The following is an 18,917-nucleotide window of genomic DNA, read 5'->3' as shown; positions in this document are numbered from 1 at the left end:
ACCGCGATTTCGCTGGAAGCGGGTGCAATTTTTCAGATTAGCACCCGCTCCCGGCGAAATCCTGCGGTTGTTCTTATGACAAATTTTTAATTATATATATATTGTCGAGAATGGGAAGCGTCGCATATACTGGAACTTTATATTCTCGACAACTGTTTCTGTTGCACACTCGAGGCCTGACATGGTTCTTCTTGACTTCGAGAAGCGAACCATGCTCGTTACCGAATTTTCGGCAACAGCTGACAAAAACATCATAGAAAGGGGAATGAAAAGAAAGAGAGGTTTAGAGACCTTATAAGGGAGTTGCAACGATTGTACCCGAAATATTCTGTTAAACGAATTGTCCTTATAATCGGTGCTCTTGAAGGTGCCAAGCTTTCACTCGTTAATAGCCTGAGAAGCATCCCTGCGTGTCAACAATATGCTAAGACACTTGCGGGAAAAATGCAGATGGCGGTAGTCCTTGGGTCGCTCCGTGTTCTTAGGGTGCACGAAACTTTTGCCGGATCGTCGTTTTGATTCCGTTACAGACTGTATTCACCCATCTCACGGTCGTGAGACGTGGTTGTGGCTGAAATTTTACCGCGATTTCGTTGGGAGCGGGTGCAATTCTTCTTAGAAACTACTTCTTTCTTGGTACTGACACGAGTGACACGATTTATAGGTCAAATTTTCGTCTCCAGCGAAATGAAAAAGTCCAAATTTGAAATAAAATTTGTTTATGTACTTTAAGAAACATTGACTTAAAATCGATTTAATGCAATCGCGAAATTGAAATCGAAAATTGGGAATTTTGGTAAAACGCAATTCAATTCGAGCATGGTGAATTATACCGAATGTTTAATTGTTTAAGTACAATTTAAAAACTCGTCCGTGAATGGTTATTAATTTTCGTTGAAAATTATGTTGAAATTTCCGTATTAATTTATTTTTTCTATAAATAGCAGAACTGTAGTGTTTTCCCTACATTTTTTGAGTACCTAATTCAAGTGCCACTTTTTTCGTGGATCTCAATATTTTTTAAACAATCGCGGTTTCTTTTGAGCATAATTTCCAGTGGATAATTTCTATTAATTTTTGTGAAATCAAAGTTTTTTATGCCAAAGAAAAGCGAATGTTCCAGATTTTTATTTTTATACAGGTTAAAAAATATATTTACTTTTTTTAGTATGAATTTTTTTCAATTAATTTAAATTTACAAGTACGCCTTCCAATTGCTTTTAATGCCTATTGCGTCTTGAGGGAATTATTGATAACTTCATGAATTTCATACAAAAATGAAAATGTACGATAACTGTAAATAATTCTTATTCTAAAAGTAATATACAGATAAATTTTTTGGATAAAAAAATTGTAAATAATTGTGAATTTCCAATAATCGAAGTCGAATAATTGTTATGGGGAGGCGAATTCACAATATCATTCACAACTTTATAAGCAGTTGGCAATTGTTTTCCATGTTTTTATTTAGTATTTGTTGCGATTTAATAGAATATAAAATAGATTTATTAACATTGAGATATATGTGTTTTTATAATGTGACTTCAAATTTTTACTTAATGAAATTTGAAATGAACAATTATATATGCCAATATGAATGTTTTATATTTATTATTTATGCATAGACTTTTTAGCAAGCTGGTAGTGAATGAGAAATTATAGTAAGCGTTTAATTTACCTTGTATTATAAACGTATTCTTCCTCAGTAATTTATTTTTCATGCCCCACTTTTATAGAAGAAGGGGAAGAGGCACGATTTGAGTGCAAAAATATACCCTATAAATGTGATGAAAAATCTCTAGTTTCTATTTCTTACGGATTGTGAGAACTGCTGTTAAGGAAACTCATAATTTGAAAACTGTCTCCAGAAACGCTCAGAGTGTCAAAAATACTGAGAAAAAATGTTTTAGCACCTTTAAATATGTACTGTCGAGCCAAAATTTCTTTCTTTTCAGAAAATAAAATAAAATTTTTAATTAATTTGGAAAAAGATAGAGGACCTTAAGTTTTTTTCTGGGAACGGGGACCAGATACAAATAGAAATAATACGTTGTATAAAAATGGACGGAAATGTTAGCGCTGAAAACAATATATTTTTTCGATATAACTTTATAACTTATAACTTTGTAACAGTTAATTTGTACCACACGAACATTATTCCTTTCTTGTCACGCCTCCTAGTGATTTTCTTTGTCGCAGTTAAAAAAGCTCGGGAAAATTTATTCTATATGGTAATAACATTTTGTGGCAAGTAGAAAGAGAAAGTCTAGAAGCATCCTGGAATGACAAAAAGGTAAATTCCAGTTCCACTCAGAATCGCAGCAGATGTTGCATACCCGCGAGTTTTGTTTGACGAGTGTGGTTAGTTAAATTTTTCTTGATGTCTCACGCTTTGTTGGGTACTATTGCTATTCTGTTCACATGTAATTAGCAAGTAATAGGTAAATTCTAGAATATGCTCATTTCGCGTTGCCTGGCCGGAACGTTGTGTTGGCCTTCAGGTAATCAGACACTTAGCAAACAAAGCTAATTATGCTCCGGGGAATACGAGAGGCACATACTAGGAATACAAATCCATAATCGGAATATCGTGGTGAGGTAAGCTTGATAAACCGACCACACTCAGCACTGATTTGTTATAATATTCTGCCGACTCTCAGCGATCTGTGGATTTAGCCTTGCAGCTAAATGGATAATTACGAGCTATATACTTGATCCAGTTTCTCTTTCGTCTATTGGTTTTTCATGTTTTCGTAATACATCGTATGGATCAACTGAAATCAACGCATCAGTAATCCTTTTCTGCATCGTTTGTTAGTTACTGAGATGAACAGAATTTGCAGAAAGTTTCTCGCTTTGTCTTCCAGTGTGCATATATTGTTATGTTCCGCAATCAAGCTTTAGCGTACATCGAACTAACGGTGCAGGTTCGTGGAAGCACGTCCTTTGTGTCTATAGATGGTATTTAGAGTGGATTCACAGGATTGTGGGCTAATGTTGTAGTAGAGAAATTGCGTCATATGCTTTCAGAAAAGAATTCAGTGAACATTGTGTCAGCTATATTTTACAGTTAAATAAAAACTCTAAAAGGTGGACTTCTTGAGATGATCCAGTTTTTATATTTTCAGAAAAATAGCCACCATTCAGTCATTTTTTTAAATTTGTTCATCCTCTAACGATCATGAGATAAGCCAGGGATTTCTCCATCATGAACGGAAATATATATCCAAATGTATGAAATCAATTGAAAAATACACCATTAAAAAACATCGTGAGTTTTCGATAGATTTTGACAATTGGTAGTTTGACTTCAATAATCCTTAATTCCTAAGATACATTTTTTTCTGCTGAATTATGAAATACGTATTTCTTTATTGTATGAGGGAATAATATATTTTGAGGCTAATTTATTGTGACACCCTTACCTGGACCTCTTTGCATGATTTTGAAGGAAAAACTTTTCAACTGTAGGAGATTTTATACAGACATGAAAATGAAATGTGAGAGATACTGTATAAGAAGAATCGATTTTTTAAAATTTATCTAGCGGCATAAATTTCATATTATTTTGATGCACAATAAACTGTATGATTGGTTCTTAAAATGGAGATGACCCTAGATACATATTATCTGTTCATACAATGACAATATTAGAGTTATTCGTCAAAGGACCCCTGAAGCGTAAAATGTCCCAAGAATTTATATGTTACGAGGAACGTGAGATACCTGACATTGTGCTTGGCAAAGATACGTCTAAAGTCAATGGACCAGAGGGTTTGTCCGCTCATCCTGCTCTCATTGGAATTTTCACAATATTGATGTATTTATTTGTGCCGTTTTGAGTCGAATGAACGCATCATTTTCTTGAAACCAACGACCTTATAGAAATATTTTTGCACCATATCTTTCTAATCACAAAAAGCACTACTCGTAAAAGAACTATTTGAGTTAATCATATGGTTTTATATATTTTATTTATTTATTCTGAATGTGATCAAAGTTGAGAAATCACAAAGAAGTCAAATACAAACAGTACAAAATTAAAAAATTGATGTATGGTTCAATTAAAGGAGTGATATAAAAAGAGAAAATACTCAAAAGGTGAGATTTCGACGAGATATCCCATTTGTTTCTTAGAATATCCCCATTATATCTTAATTATATAATTTGGTGTATTCCTAGAAATTTAGATATATTTGCTACCTATTATATGTATGTTTTGTATAAAGTAGAACATTATAAAGTCTCATAATAGTAGAGTCCCCTCTAAAGTCACTTCCGGCTATTTTCCACGATGACTATCAGTTTGCAAAAACTATCACATAAAAATAAGTGTCGCTCTAACAAATGTCAACATTTTCTCGAATATTCGTTCCGGGTTATGATCTATTCGCATTTATATCATGCGAAGCAACACTTTACACGTTAATTTGATTGTTTTTTTCTTGTAAAAACTGATTTTCCGTTATACTCATCGTGAAAAGTGCGATTTCCCAAATGCGCATTTCAGAGGATATACATACAATAATAGCCAACTGGGAAATTTTAAGAAAGTGATGTTTTTATGGTAAGTTGGCTGTTATTGCTTATAAAAATGACTTGCGGTACCAATGTTTTAATAATGATACTGAAATATAACTCGAAAGAAACAAATGTTTGTAAATCTTTGTTTTCAGACATTCTACATATTTTAATTACTATGGATTCTAGAAGAATTGTATTTCAGTACCAAAATTTATATATATCCTGTACAGTACATTTTATGGATATCATACGGGGTGAAAATGTCGATATGCTTGGAATATCCCTTGGAACATTTTTTAGGATATCCCATCAACTGCTGAGATATCGTAGGGATATGCCAAAGATTGAAATTTGTTTAGCAGGGATTAATTATTGCAGTTATTAATGAATTAGCTTAATAAACAGTCAAGTTTATTTGCGAACGAAAATTAAATTTACGTTTGCAGAAGCAAAAGAAGAGAAGAAAAAATTTGACGTGCATGCAAATATAATAACTGATTATGTTTATTTTTATGTTGACTGTAATTGATTTATTCTTTTCAATCAAACTTCTTTTATTGAAATATACTTTATTTCTTAAACATCCTGTTATTCACAGAAAAAAAGTGGGCTTACCATTACAACCCATGTTTGGTTCCAAAGGAGCTGCACATTTTGACTAATTAATAACATAATTTTTACTTTAAAGAACGCATTTAATCGAACTCTGCTGGACAAAACTTAATGAACATAATTAAACTACAAAAAATTACCGCAATTAAAATAGATATAATGACTTAATAAATATCATTTGTACTTTATTTAGCAAAATTGTAAACATAAAGGCATATTCATATGCAAGAAACTTTTCGTCTCAAGTTATCGACCGATAACTGTTAATTGATCCCTGATTTACCAGCCGTTCTTTGCAAGCGGTTGGTTTGTGAATGTACCTCCATTTTCTTTTTAAGTGCGCTCTAAAGAAACGCTTTTGGCTCTCAACAAGTATCTATTGGAACTCAAGTTCCAAATAATACTAACTTTTATTTGAACCGCAACTTTACTGAACCCTCAGTTATTATTTGTGTTTGTCTTTGAATTTATTTGGTGAATTTATAACTTTAAGTACTAACACAAATAAAAGAAATATTAACAATCATGTACGTACTATTCGACGAAGTGTTTTGGCATATAGTATTTTTGCAACTCTCCAGATAATAATAATTAAAAATGTACCCTAAGAATCTGGAAATTACGGTACGAATACGGACAATACTATATTTTCATCAATCAAGAAACATTGTCTTGCAACAAGAAATATTTACTTAGACAAAGTGTATATATATATAAAATATAATATAATATATAAATATAAATAAAAGATATACTGAATATCCATAAGATAAAAACAAATCTGCTATGCAGAACAAAATGCGAATAAGAAAGAAATGGCTACCAGGAATTATTATCTGTAGCATTAATTATTTTAAACACAAGGAATGGAATATTGTAGATAAGTTATTAGGTATCTAATAGCTTATTTATAATATTCCATCTGGTTCTGCGTTGCAGATTTGTTTTTCTTTTATGGGTATTCAATATATTTTTTAACTATTTTTTAGAGCTTGGCCACGATTTGCTAGAACGAAACTCGATAATTCTAATTAGAAATAAGATTTCAATCCGTAAAATGGTGGGAGACATTTCGCGATTGAAACTGAGTCTCTAAAGTTAAAAATAAAACCTTAAGAGTCGCATTCAGAGTTTTTATTCCTCATTAAAATAAAATTTGTTGTTTAAATCACGAATATTGCAATAGAACAAATGATTTTAATAGATTAATATAAAGCTTGATTGAGCTAAACTTTTGGTAAATTATTTAACATCTAATTACCTTTTTCGTTTCCATAAATTAATGTTTTATTTCAAGCTCATAATTTACTTCTTCATAATAAACCTGATAAAAAATTCTAGCATTTCACTGAAAATGGTAAGTACTATAGTTGAATTGAGCTCTACTTATTGTTAAAATACTTAGAGTATCAGCCGAGTATTAGCTTGATATATTATAAAATAATAAAATACAATAAGCCGTAAAAATAAGATTTTGTTGAGGGGAAGTTCAAAGTTTACTTACACTTTCAATTATTTTTGTTTCAAGCATATCGAGTCGTTTACTGTCGTTTCTCACAGGGGTTGTTGCATTGTACCATGTGACATTGGCAGCAGGCCTCGCAGCACCAACAGAGCATTCTAACAAAACCTGAGATCCTCGAACGGCTTGGCCACGTTTGTTGTTTCGAATATTCATCGTCAGCGGGGCCACTATTAAAAAAAACGAATAAAGATATAATTAAAAATACATGATTATCTATTTCCTCGTAAATTAATGGAATCTTATTTTCACGGGTATTATAAATTCAATTAAATACCTACAAATTGGTAGAGAACATTTCTGCAATGCAGAAATATATACGCAAATTTTTTAATATATTTGTGCTAGCTGGGGGTTTGGGTTTTGGTTTATGGCACTACCTGGAATAATTGAGAATCTCTATTTACACTTTATGCATCCTAGAGTGGCAGTATCTCTCCTTGCCTTGACCGTTCCCGTCAGCCAAATGCAAACAAGTAACACCAGATGGTGAATGGAAAGGAAAATAATTGTTTAACACAATAGAGTGTAAATAGAATTAGTGATTCTTGACTATTATTCTTTCAGGACTAAAAGCTTCATCATACATACATATGTGATTATGAAGTTTTAGTTGAGTAAAACCAAATTTTCAATTAAATAAATTACACAGAGAAATCATTTTTTTTATTTAATGAGATTCAAGATCTAAAAATCTGAATAAGGTCCATAAGTAAATGTTAGAGGATAATCAAGCAACTAGAAAGAAGCGCTTATTTAAATAAAAAGGCGTAGGAAGAATCATATGGATGACGTAATCGTGATCATTTAACGGAACTTTTACCTCTATTTAATGCTGTAGCATCAAAATCTTTTAATGAAAAAGAAGCATACAAATCACTCGGTAAATATACCTCTGTGCAGCCAACTCAAAATAATAGATTCGGTTAGCTAAGCTGGCCGGCTGACTAACTGGTCGGCTGGACAAAACCGACTTCACCTACTTCGTCGTAATTCATGCGTCAGTTCGTGTTATTTCCAGCTGAGAAACGGTTTGTATGGGCTTTCAATAATTTTGGATAAAAAAGGCAGAAACCTTTTGACCATCTCTTATCCGGTCATTAAACTGATATTCCAGTCAGTGGTTCATTCTCGCGAAGAGATTCTGATTGTTAAGAGTTGTATATAAAATTTGTTGGATAAAGCCAATCGAGTGGAAGAGATAAGTCCAAGATTTTTTTTTTTCTATTCAAAACTGTTGAATTTGTTTCTGCTAAATTAAATTTCACGATATATTTCTTTTTAATAAATAAATAAATATCTGTACATTAAAAAATCAACGATTGAATGTCATTCAGTTCACCTCTTTCACAGATCTTATTTCTTTTTTTTTTTGACAGACGTTAATAATTGTTTCAGTAGTCAAAAAATTTTGATCGATGAGCTCAGTTTTTAGGATTTTCATTTTAAAGCTTTCAACTTGGAAAATTTTAAGTTTAAAAACTTTCATTAGAAATAATTAAATCTTCAAAAATTTGTTTTTAGTTACATACATAGAGGCATTTTTTAGAAATTATTTTGCGTTATGAATCTATTTTATGCTAAAAAGTTTGACCGCAAAATTTCTTCAATCATCGGTGTACAAAATTCTTAAACTTTAACAAAAAATTTATATATATGTGTGTGTGTGTGTGTGTGTGTGTGTGTATGTGTGTGTGTGTGTGTGTGTGTGTGTGTGTGTGTGTGCGTGTGTGTGTGTGTGTGTGTGTGTGTGTGTGTGTGTGTGTGTGTGTGTGTGTGTGTGTGTGTGTGTGTGTGTGTGCGTGTGTGTGTGTTTGTGTGTGTTTTTTTTCTTCCAAAATAACGGACAAAATGCAAAATTTTTCCAAAAACTTGTTTTTTTTCCAACATCTTTATTTTTCTTAGAAACTTGAAAGTTCAAAAGAAAGTTCCATGGGATAAAAATGTCATGAAATTAACCATAGAACACCATACATTTTTTTTAGAATTTTTAGAAAAAAATTTTGATTTTTCAAAAAATCTGAAAAAATTCAAGAATATTCTATGACTAATTCTAAGGCATTTTCATGCTTGGAAAATTTGTACCAAATCCTATAGATTTTGGGAAATATTTGATCAAACTTCATGCAAAAAGAATTCGCGCATGAAAAGAATTCGCATGAAGTTTGATCAATTATTTCCCAAAATCTATAGGCTGTGGCACAAATTTCCAAGAATAAAAATGTGTTAAATTAGTCAAAGAATATTCTTGAATTTTTTCAGATTTTTTGAAAATTTTTTTTGTAAATTTCATATTTTGGATTTTTTGAAAAATCAAAAATTTTCTCTAAAAAATCTAAAAAACTTTCATAGTATTCTATGGTTAATTTCAAGACATTTTTAATCTATGGAACTTTTTGTTTAACTTTGAAGTTTTTGAGTAAAATAACGATGATGGAAAAAAACAGTTTTTGGAACATTTTTAGATTTTGTCCACCATTTTGGAAGAAAAAACATATGAATATAATTTTTTTGTTGAAGTTTAAGAATTTTGTGCACTGATGGTTGAAGAAATTTAAAGATATTAACGCGTTTTATCTCTAAAAAAATTATAAAAATAAAAAATCAAACATTTTGCACTATGTTTGTATGCAAAAACCGCCATATTTAATTTTGAAGTCAAAATATTCAAATTTTGACGACGGATTCGAATTTAGCTCACCCAAAAACATGAGGATCAGTACTTTTGGTCTATTTATTGTTTTGATATACCTATAAATTTTGCGTTTAAACTCATGTTATAAAATTTATAGCTTTGGTCGTTAATGGGTTAAGAAGTCCGATTTTTTCGGTACAAATAGCGGAATTTTTTCGGTGCATATAGAAACTTCTAAAACTAAATTGTAGACAGTTACATAAGGTTGCAAAGTCACAGTAACATAATATAGAATTATTAACAAGATCAACGAGATTAGATCATTTAATAAAAGTTCGTTGATTTTGGGAAGTTGATGCTGGAGAAAATTGGATTAGTTCGGAATCCATGCTTTTTATAAATTATCTAAAGGTCTAAGTATCTTTTTACCCCATTCATATCCAACATCGACTGTCTTCTCGCCAAAAACCAAGAAAATTATTTTTGTTAATTTTTATTATAGTTATATTTATATTAAGTATATTATTAATAAAAAATCAATGGTTGACATCACAAATTTTATGTATGAAGTCATTCTTTTAAGAAGTATGTAATGAAATTACATGCTCGAAACAAAACTTAAAATACCGCGCAGCGACTATTTTTATGTCACTAAGTAAAAAAAGTTACACTTGCACTAATGAATTACTTGCTTTTTTCACTCTAGATTTTCAGTAACAAAAGGACTTTATTTTATTGTATGAAATGAAAGTTGGACAATTTCAAATTTTACCTAAAATGTTCCCTGGTTAACATTGATCCGAAAATCGGTGTAATAAATTCTCAGTAAATTTAAAAGTAAGAAAAATTTCGAAGTCCCATGATACTCAATTGAAAAAAGTTATCTCAGCTACTTTGCAATATCTCAAAGCTCCGAAGCAATATTTCGAAGGTTCAGGACTTTAACAAAGACAAGCATATCTTTCCTTTAGAACGATAGTCCATTTGTTAGGGATAGATAAATGAAAAGACTATATCAGTAGGATTTTCTAACTCCCTGGGAAAAAAATAAGCTGTCGTGACTCGACAGCTTGTACAAGTGGTGAGCTAATCCAACTTGAGTGCGAGCGAGTTCCACTCTCCGTGTTTCGTTTCAGCAGCCTCAGTTTCTAATCGTATAACGAAAATTTATTATGGCTGCTTATAAATCAAGTATAATTGTTTAAAGAAAGAATTTAATGAAGAAAATACTTCGTCAATCATTGAAGGTCAGAATGAAGGAAAAATCATTTAGTCTGAAATAATTTTCAAGGAAATCACAATTTTCATCAGTGTATTGGTTATATTTTACAAATATGGTTTAAACAAGATAATACAATAATATAAATACAAAACCTTCGATATAAAGCATTCAAACAATTTATAATAAATAGCTATGTACTTTTATATTTTTCTAGATCTAAAGCGTGTGTGAAAATATCTATGTCCCTTTTACAAATTACATGTTTATTTTCTAAAATTCATTATATCTGGTTCATACAAAGACATCTATATTCTTTTACTGTAATAGGAATGTGGAATTACAACATCTGAACAGCCTTTCAAATCTTAATAAAAGAATCCTGAAAAATGCCATTTAACCATTAAACTACATATTACATTAATCATTGAATACAGTATGACTGCGATTTATATTCTTTAATCCTTTACGTAAAAAATCGACATTTATTTTGATAACATCGAAAGGCTCTGCAATGTACATTCAATCAGCATTTAACGTTTCCATTTCACTTCAATTGGAGATCTCGATTCTTACTTATCTTTAATACACATTCAGGGTTTAAAATACTACTGACAAAAGTGCAATTTTTATAGAAAACTTTTTAGCAAAAAACTTCTGACAATTAAAAGCAACTTAAATTAAATAGTTTTCAAGTTCATACAAAAGAAACTTTGCAGTAAGATTGATGCTTCGCCGAGAAAGTTTTATAACTGATCATTAAAATTTGTTTTAAAGTTAATAAATAAATATTGGTCTTTCGACAGAATTACATTCGACTTCTTTATGTTAACCTCTTTTCTACTTGGCGATTCAAATTCAATTTAGATTTAATTGCTAAAGTTCTGCCGATAGTTAACAGGTAGTTAATAGTTGTGGACAGAATGGATTAGAAATATTGACGTAAATACAGAAGTGAATATAAAATTATATACCTATCTTAAAGTGAAAATTATATATTATTAAAAAAAATGATTATTCAAGTCTCACCTCATCTTGAATAAGAAAATTTCTTGTTATTTAAAGGAACTCAATAAACGGATGCACTATTTTCCCATTTTTCAGTAGGTAAGATACGTATTTTGAATTGAACCAACTGTTCATTTGTTATCAAAGCTTTCTGCTGTAATAGTTTATAGTTATGAAATGATTGTGTATTGTTCAAACAATTTGCTTCATACAATTTGGTTTAAACAAATGCTTCGTTTGGCCTCTCATTAATATATAATTTTCTTTTATTCAGCAGAGTGGACTAACAATATTTTAATACTGGTCTCTTGCTATTTATGATGCTTTTTCGACAACTACCATTCATTATTTAAACCAGTGAAGTCCTCAAAGTCACTATTTATCCATTGTCAACAGAAACCTTTAATTTTTTCTATATAATTATCTGAAAGTAAATTCTTGAATATACATTTCTTAATTAAATTGCATTAGAAAGTTGTAAATTATTGATGCGTCTGAAAAACTAATGGCAAGAAGAACCCCTTGGTAATATACTTTCAGATCATTATACTGAAAAAATTAAATATATTTGCTGGAAAATGGGCAACTCATGACTTTTTTATTTCATTCGTTTAAATAATGAGTAATAATAATAAAAAAGCACAATAAAGAAGCAGAAGACCATTAGTAAGAAATTTATATTCGATTCTGTTTAACAAAAATGATTGTCTATGGTTGACCCTGATCAAAAAATTATCTACTGAGAAACAGTCGAATAATAAATTTGTAAATTAAACTTCAAATAATTTAAGATTGTGTTCTTTAGAGTATAAAAGAAAGAAGGTCATCGTTCAGATCACTTTGGATAAGGAAAATTATGAGCAAATAGCACTACCACAAATACAACTCAACATTACTGAAAGTACGTATTTTACCTTCTGAAAAATGTCAAAATAGTGCATTTGTTCATTGGGTTTGTTTCATTAATACACAGCTTTTGCCCAACTGCGATCTATCGTCGCAAAAGAAAACTTATTTGGTAATTACAATTAATTCTGCTAAACAATTTAAACCTAACTATTTTAAAATGGCTTCATTCTGTATTTCATTATAAAATGTTTAGAGAAAAAAAAGTCAACTGATCTAGATCAATCTGAAACCTCGATCAAAATCAAATCATTTTATCTAGATTATAACCATTTGTAGTTGAATGGAAATTTTTCTGACTGAATGACAGCCTTTAAAAGCCAAACATTAGAAAAAAATTTGTTTGAATAAATAAATGTTAGAAAAGTTTTTCTACAATATGCTCCTTTCTAAAGATGCATAATGTCACGCATTTCAACTGTAAAAAATAACACGCAACTCATTATAGAAGATTTAGTTGAAAATTTATTTATCCACACACATCTTTTCACCTTACTCTCAAGAAGCCCAGCCGAAATTATAAGAGAAACCCTACGACGAACAAAATTATAAAAATATATAAATTTTGGTTAATAAATAATTGAAATAGCTCACTCAATGTTTTAATTATTAATAATTATAACACTCAGACAAATAACACCGCTCTCCAAGATCTTTTTAATCTAACTAAATGTTGGTTGGAAAAATTAAAGTAGGCCAGGAAATAACGCAATTACTGAGCACTCAGTTGTTTTAACTTTGATAATATTCATTGTATGTTGGTATAGCTTTCACATAATTTATAAGTCGACCCAACTTTTTAATTTATTTCATGACTGAACTGCATAAGCGTGTTGGTTTTAACTTAAAAAAGATATCACGATCTGGGAAATATCAATCTATGCGAAAGCACAACCTACTGTTTAACTTCAATGAAGAAGTGCAATTCTGCAGATGGCCTTTGTTTAATGGTCCAACCCCAGTAATAACGTTTGTCTTCTGCATCCGTGTAATAGATTTTCAGGACTACGCCCCTTTAATCATTCCTTCGGTCTGCAAGTATTGCATTAAACAGTCTTTGCCTTCCGGCTGATAAATAATTGATCAGGAAAAGATCTCAAAACATAAAACTTCCATTCAAAGGAAACTGGTCTTGTTGAAATAAAAGATAGACTCAAAAGATGAATGTCTACCTGATGTACGAAGCAATATTCTTTCCTTGAAGTTAATGCAATGGGAAAAGTTTTCTTCTCGCGGAAAATTTACTCCCTTATTACACTTTTATCGAGTTGATTGCAGTGGAAAAGAAATTCGATTTACGTTTCTTGCACTATTGAATCCATTTGCAAGACCTTGGCCCTAAGATATATTATAACGAGTTTGTCAGGTTTCCAGTCGATTCGAGTTCGAACTTGATCTTTTCGAAAAGCTCGTAGTACTCGAGTGCTCAAAATATTTGGATACTCAACAAATTTCGAGTTCTCAGAGTATTTTGTACTACAAAATTAAATTTTCAAAATTTTAACCCTAACTTGTCTTTGCTAACAAAAAAACTAATTTGACTGACTTTCATAAAAATTCGGTCATGTATGGATTTTTTTAAAACGTGGTCGCTAGCCCTGAAATGACTACAATTCTCATATATTAAAATAATTATGCTTTCTGAAGCACCATTTAAATTTTCAGAAATTATTAGCGTTCAAAGTATGTAATAGCAACACTTAAAAACAGATATAAATAAAGTTAACTTTACAATATATAAACCTGTACTAGATGGCTAATAAAAGCGTGGGACGTAGTTTAACTCATGCAAAATCTCGTTATATTTTTTCAAGTAAAAAACGAGGGGAGATTTAATGCTTCAACAAGGACAGACAGATGTGGAACAAACCGAAAAGCAAGATCTGACATGAAGGGCACGCATTTATCCTTTGAGAATAGTTACTATTTTCCATTGTCCACCGGAAAATAAATTGGAAGTACTCGCGAATGTCAGCAAGCCGATAATGAATACAATGCGCCGTTTTTTAAATCAACGTGACACCAATCGCCTTTAGACGACTGACATAATTCCCCGTGCAGGATTTGCGGACCAAAAAGTATTGGTCACTTGAATTGTAACTTTAACAAGCATTTTTCTCAATCGGATTAATCAACTTTTGACATTTTTTACCAATTTTATATGAATATGTATATCTAAAAGGCAAAATTATTTTTATGAATCGTCTTTCGTCAGTTCTAAATAATCATGTTTCACTGATTTTTCAGTTAATGTAGTTAATTTATGTTTTACGTACATTACAGTTAAACATAATTACCTAAAATTTTTTTAATCAATTAATGAGGCCTAATTTAAAAAAAGAAGAACAGCAAGTATTCAATAATTCTATTTTAACTTTTTTCATTGGGTTGAAATGAGTCGATCATGAATCCTTAAACAAATATAAATTTGGAAAGTTATAGCTTCTGACGAAACTGATTTTCTGAATTTTTACCAAAGTCGCCGAAATTTTATTATTTCTTTTAATTTGTATGTTTGCAGAAGCCCTCTGCCTCGACCTTATATGTGTTTGTAGTAGTAGTTTTCTTACCACCCGAAGGGGAAATGTCGGTCAAAATAATCGAACAGATGGCGCCACAAAAAGTAGGTCTGACATTTTCATTGAATTGCATTAAGAAAAAGCAAAAATAATTAAAAACTTGATGCTGTTTGCAAATAAACAAGAAAAAATATATGAGAAAATAATATTAACTATTAATAATTATTTCAAAAAAGAAAAAGTCATGAAAATATGTAGTTTATTATGAATAAAATTTTATTTTGAGATTTATCTTGAAAGCAGTTCGAACTTCATATTTCTATGATTTATTTTGCTGATATTATTGATTTTATTATTTGTTCTAGTTGAACAAAATTATTTCTTGTAGAAATTTTTGATAGAGCTAATGAAAAAATTAATAATATTTAATAGCTCAATGACAAAAATATTTGAAGCATATACATGATCAGAAAAATTAATAAAAAATTTATCACTTATATCCAATATAAATATAATAATAATTAAAATATGTAAGCCTGCAACTTAAGTTGCAAAGTAAATAATCTTAGTACCTTTAAAATCTTAACAATTTCAAGTTTTGAAGGAAATATTTTTAAAAAGTAATGGTAATTGTAACCTCATTTCTAAAATAAACAGACTATAAGCTATTAAACTCTACAAACAAACGTACTGTGCTCATGACGCACAGTTGGAGGGAATGCATTTTTTTCATTTAAAAATGTCCAGAGCCTTCAATCTTCTTGCGATTTTGAATGTTTTAAAAAAAATTAAAGATCATTAAATTATAAACACCTTCAATTTCCGAACTTTTGTCTTCTCTATTTTTTATTAATAATTGTTACACTCAAAGTATGGAAAAACAAAAATTTTTACATAACAATTTTTACGCTCTAAAAACTGATCAGACAAACTTTATATTGTCTTAATTGAATGTTTAGAGACTAATAGGATAATAATCATTTGTTTATTTTTCCATTCATTTGTTATAAACCAATTTTATGAACAAATTGACAAATTCTCTTATTACCGGTAAAATTTTTTTTGCTAAAAGTGCTTCAAATTAATGTAGGTATGACATTTATTAACAAAAATAATAATTTAAAAGTTTATATTAACCACTGTGATAAACAATGATTGTGGCAAAATATTAGAATTTAAAATTTTTAAATTATAATTTCCTTCAATTGGCAGACCGACTTCAGCTATTCCTTAAAATAATAAATATTTAATAATATTTGATAAGATATGAAAATTAAAATTTTGGTTAACAAATTAGATAAACAAATTTAAAATTTTGGCCCTTTCGCATAGAAAATTTTTTTGCACTGGAAAATTTGTAAGCCATTGGGCGAATGACTGCTAGTCACAAAAATATTAGAAAGAGATAACAATAACCACAATTATTAACAATTCTTGTGACAAAATATTTGAACTTAAGGTTTTATCCAATTTAAATTTTCTTTGATTGCCAAGAAGGTGGATTATTGTCAAAAGAATTTGTATTGAGTTAATCTTAACATGCAGTGTTGTGATTCATTTTCAATCTATTACGATTGAAAACACGAATTTTCCAAGTGAAACTGCCAACATTTCGAAATTGTTTGTGCCATTATAGCGATTAAAGAAAAGAAAATTTTTGATAAAACCTTACATTTGGATATTTTGCCATGAGAATTATTTATAACAACGGTTATTGTTAACTTCTTGAATATTTTTGTGACTAGCAGCCATTCGTTCAACAGGTTTAAACATTTTCAGTGCAAAAAAAAAAAATTTCTATGCGAAAGGACCAAAACTTTGAATTTTATCATCTAATTTTTTTACAAAAATTTGAATTGTTATATTTTATCAAATATTTAAAAATAATCATTAGTTTGAGGAATAACTGAGGTCGTTCTGGCGATTGAAGAAAATTATAATTGGAAAAATCTCAAATTCTATATTTTGCCATCAAAATTGTTTATCACACTGGTTAGTATAAAATCTTAAATTATTTTTGTTTATAACAAATAAATGGAATGATAAACAAATTATTTGTATTTTATGAGTTCCTAAACATTCATTTAAGACAATATAAAGTTTTCCTGATCAGTTGTTAAAGTGTAAAAAATTTTTGTGTACAAAATTTCAGTTTTTCCTTACTTTCAGTAAACAAATTATTAATAAAAAAATAGAGGAGACAAAAGTTCGGAGCGCCAAGCTGAAGGAAAAAAGTGAGTTTACTCAAACTGTGCGTCACGAATACGGTACCTTTGTTTATAGAGTTTAATAGTTTATAGTCTGTTCATTTTGGAAATAAGTTTGCAACAATATTAATATAATTAAATAATATAATATGAGGTTCGGATAAATTTAAATAAATATATACATTATATTAAATAATATTAAATCCATTTTCTCATTTATTAGTCTTGTCACTGACTTTTTGCCAAATTACTTACACAAACATTTCAATTACAAATACCATTAATTAAAAAAAAAATATTTTCTTCAAAACTTGAAATTGTTCAGATTTTAAAGGTGCGCAAAAATTATTTACTGTGCAACTTAAGATGTAGTATCACATTTTTTAATACGATCCGATTTGACTCAGTTAAGAATTAACTAAAAAAAAATTTGAATTGACTCTGAACGAGAGACATAAGATGCATTTTTCGAATCGACTCAAGCTGTGATATAATAGAAAAAATTAGCATTTTCTTTGTCCGAAAGGGAAGGGAGGATTCGCAAGAGCGATTAAGCAACTCAATGGCTGTGTAATATTTTCAATAATATTATTTTATTCTTCAATTTTCTCAAAAATAAAGTATTCAAATAACATTTTTTATTCGCCAATCGCAACAGTAGATAATATATTAATAAAAAATTATATTCTTGTAAATCATGCATTATGCCTTTTCGATAAATAAAAGTTTCATTAAATCTTTGTTAACAATTACTCATTCTATTCTATAAAATTTTCTCTGAAATTATTCTCGAATAATTTTGATAGTAAAATTGTGTTTCTTTCAATTTTTCGAACAAATAAATTATCTTCAAAGGAATGCAGTGAGTAGAATTATATAGAATATTTCGAAAAATAAAATGCGACATTGCTCCCTGAGATTAGATCAAAAATTACGGTATACTATAAGGTTTATAAAACACTAATTGATGAAAAACTATTATTAGAAGAAGAATTTTGACTGAAACACAGTTTGAAAGAATATGTATTGCTGCCTCTTTCGAAATGCATTGAAATTGATTTTGCTTATATTCTTTCTAATTTTATAAACTAATTTTTAGATTGATGTTCTTTCAATATGTCGATCCTAAAAATCGATTTATTAATTGATTCAATGAAATTCAAGTTAATATGAATTGCCGAGTCGATTCGGATTTTTTTTATTCGATCACAGTTTGAGTCAGTTTGATAAATTCGATTCATGACTCGCGTTGAGCGTCGAATCGGATTTGTAAGATTTAATTACAGTTCGAGTCTGTTTGAAAAATGCGACTTATAATTTGTGGTCTGAGTTAATTCGATTACAGATTGACTCAGTTCGGAAAATTCAACTCATCACTTACGCGGTGAATGGATTCTAATTTGTCTATTCGATTAAAGCTTGACCCTATTCGGAAAATTCGAATGAAGATTCACGTGCTGAGTAGATTCAGGTATTTTCAATTCGTTTACAACTCGAATCGGTTCAGATAATTTGACTTATGACTCACGGCGTCAGTCCCTTCAGTTTTTTTGAATTCATTGACGCCTTTCACTGGCGTCTAGTTGCTAGTGCTTTGTGTTATTATATAAATATATCTGCTAAGGTGGTGCTCATTTCTTTTTTTTTAGAATCGTTATTTCTTTTTTGGGATTCTTATGCTAATACAAAAAATGTCCTTTAAATTTTAGACAAATTCGTTAATATTGATGCATCGCTTCAGGTACTTGACACGGTTCCGTTAAAA

At 29.8% G+C, this 18,917-nt stretch overlaps 1 protein-coding gene across 1 annotated transcript in view; it reads right to left on the bottom strand.

The window, feature by feature from the left end:
* The window catches only part of LOC117170634, a 429,481-nt gene that overhangs the window by 85,101 nt on the left and 325,463 nt on the right, over nt 1–18,917 (bottom strand). Inside the window, exon 6 of the mRNA XM_033357538.1 lies at nt 6,641–6,828. Coding sequence (XP_033213429.1) covers nt 6,641–6,828 — 188 coding nt within the window. The remainder of the gene's footprint in view (nt 1–6,640; nt 6,829–18,917) is intronic.

Source organism: Belonocnema kinseyi, chromosome 4, assembly GCF_010883055.1.
Source record: "Belonocnema kinseyi isolate 2016_QV_RU_SX_M_011 chromosome 4, B_treatae_v1, whole genome shotgun sequence".
NCBI lineage: Eukaryota > Metazoa > Arthropoda > Insecta > Hymenoptera > Cynipidae > Belonocnema > Belonocnema kinseyi.
Note: the sequence above shows the minus strand (reverse complement) of the source record. Positions and strands in the feature narration are given on the sequence as shown.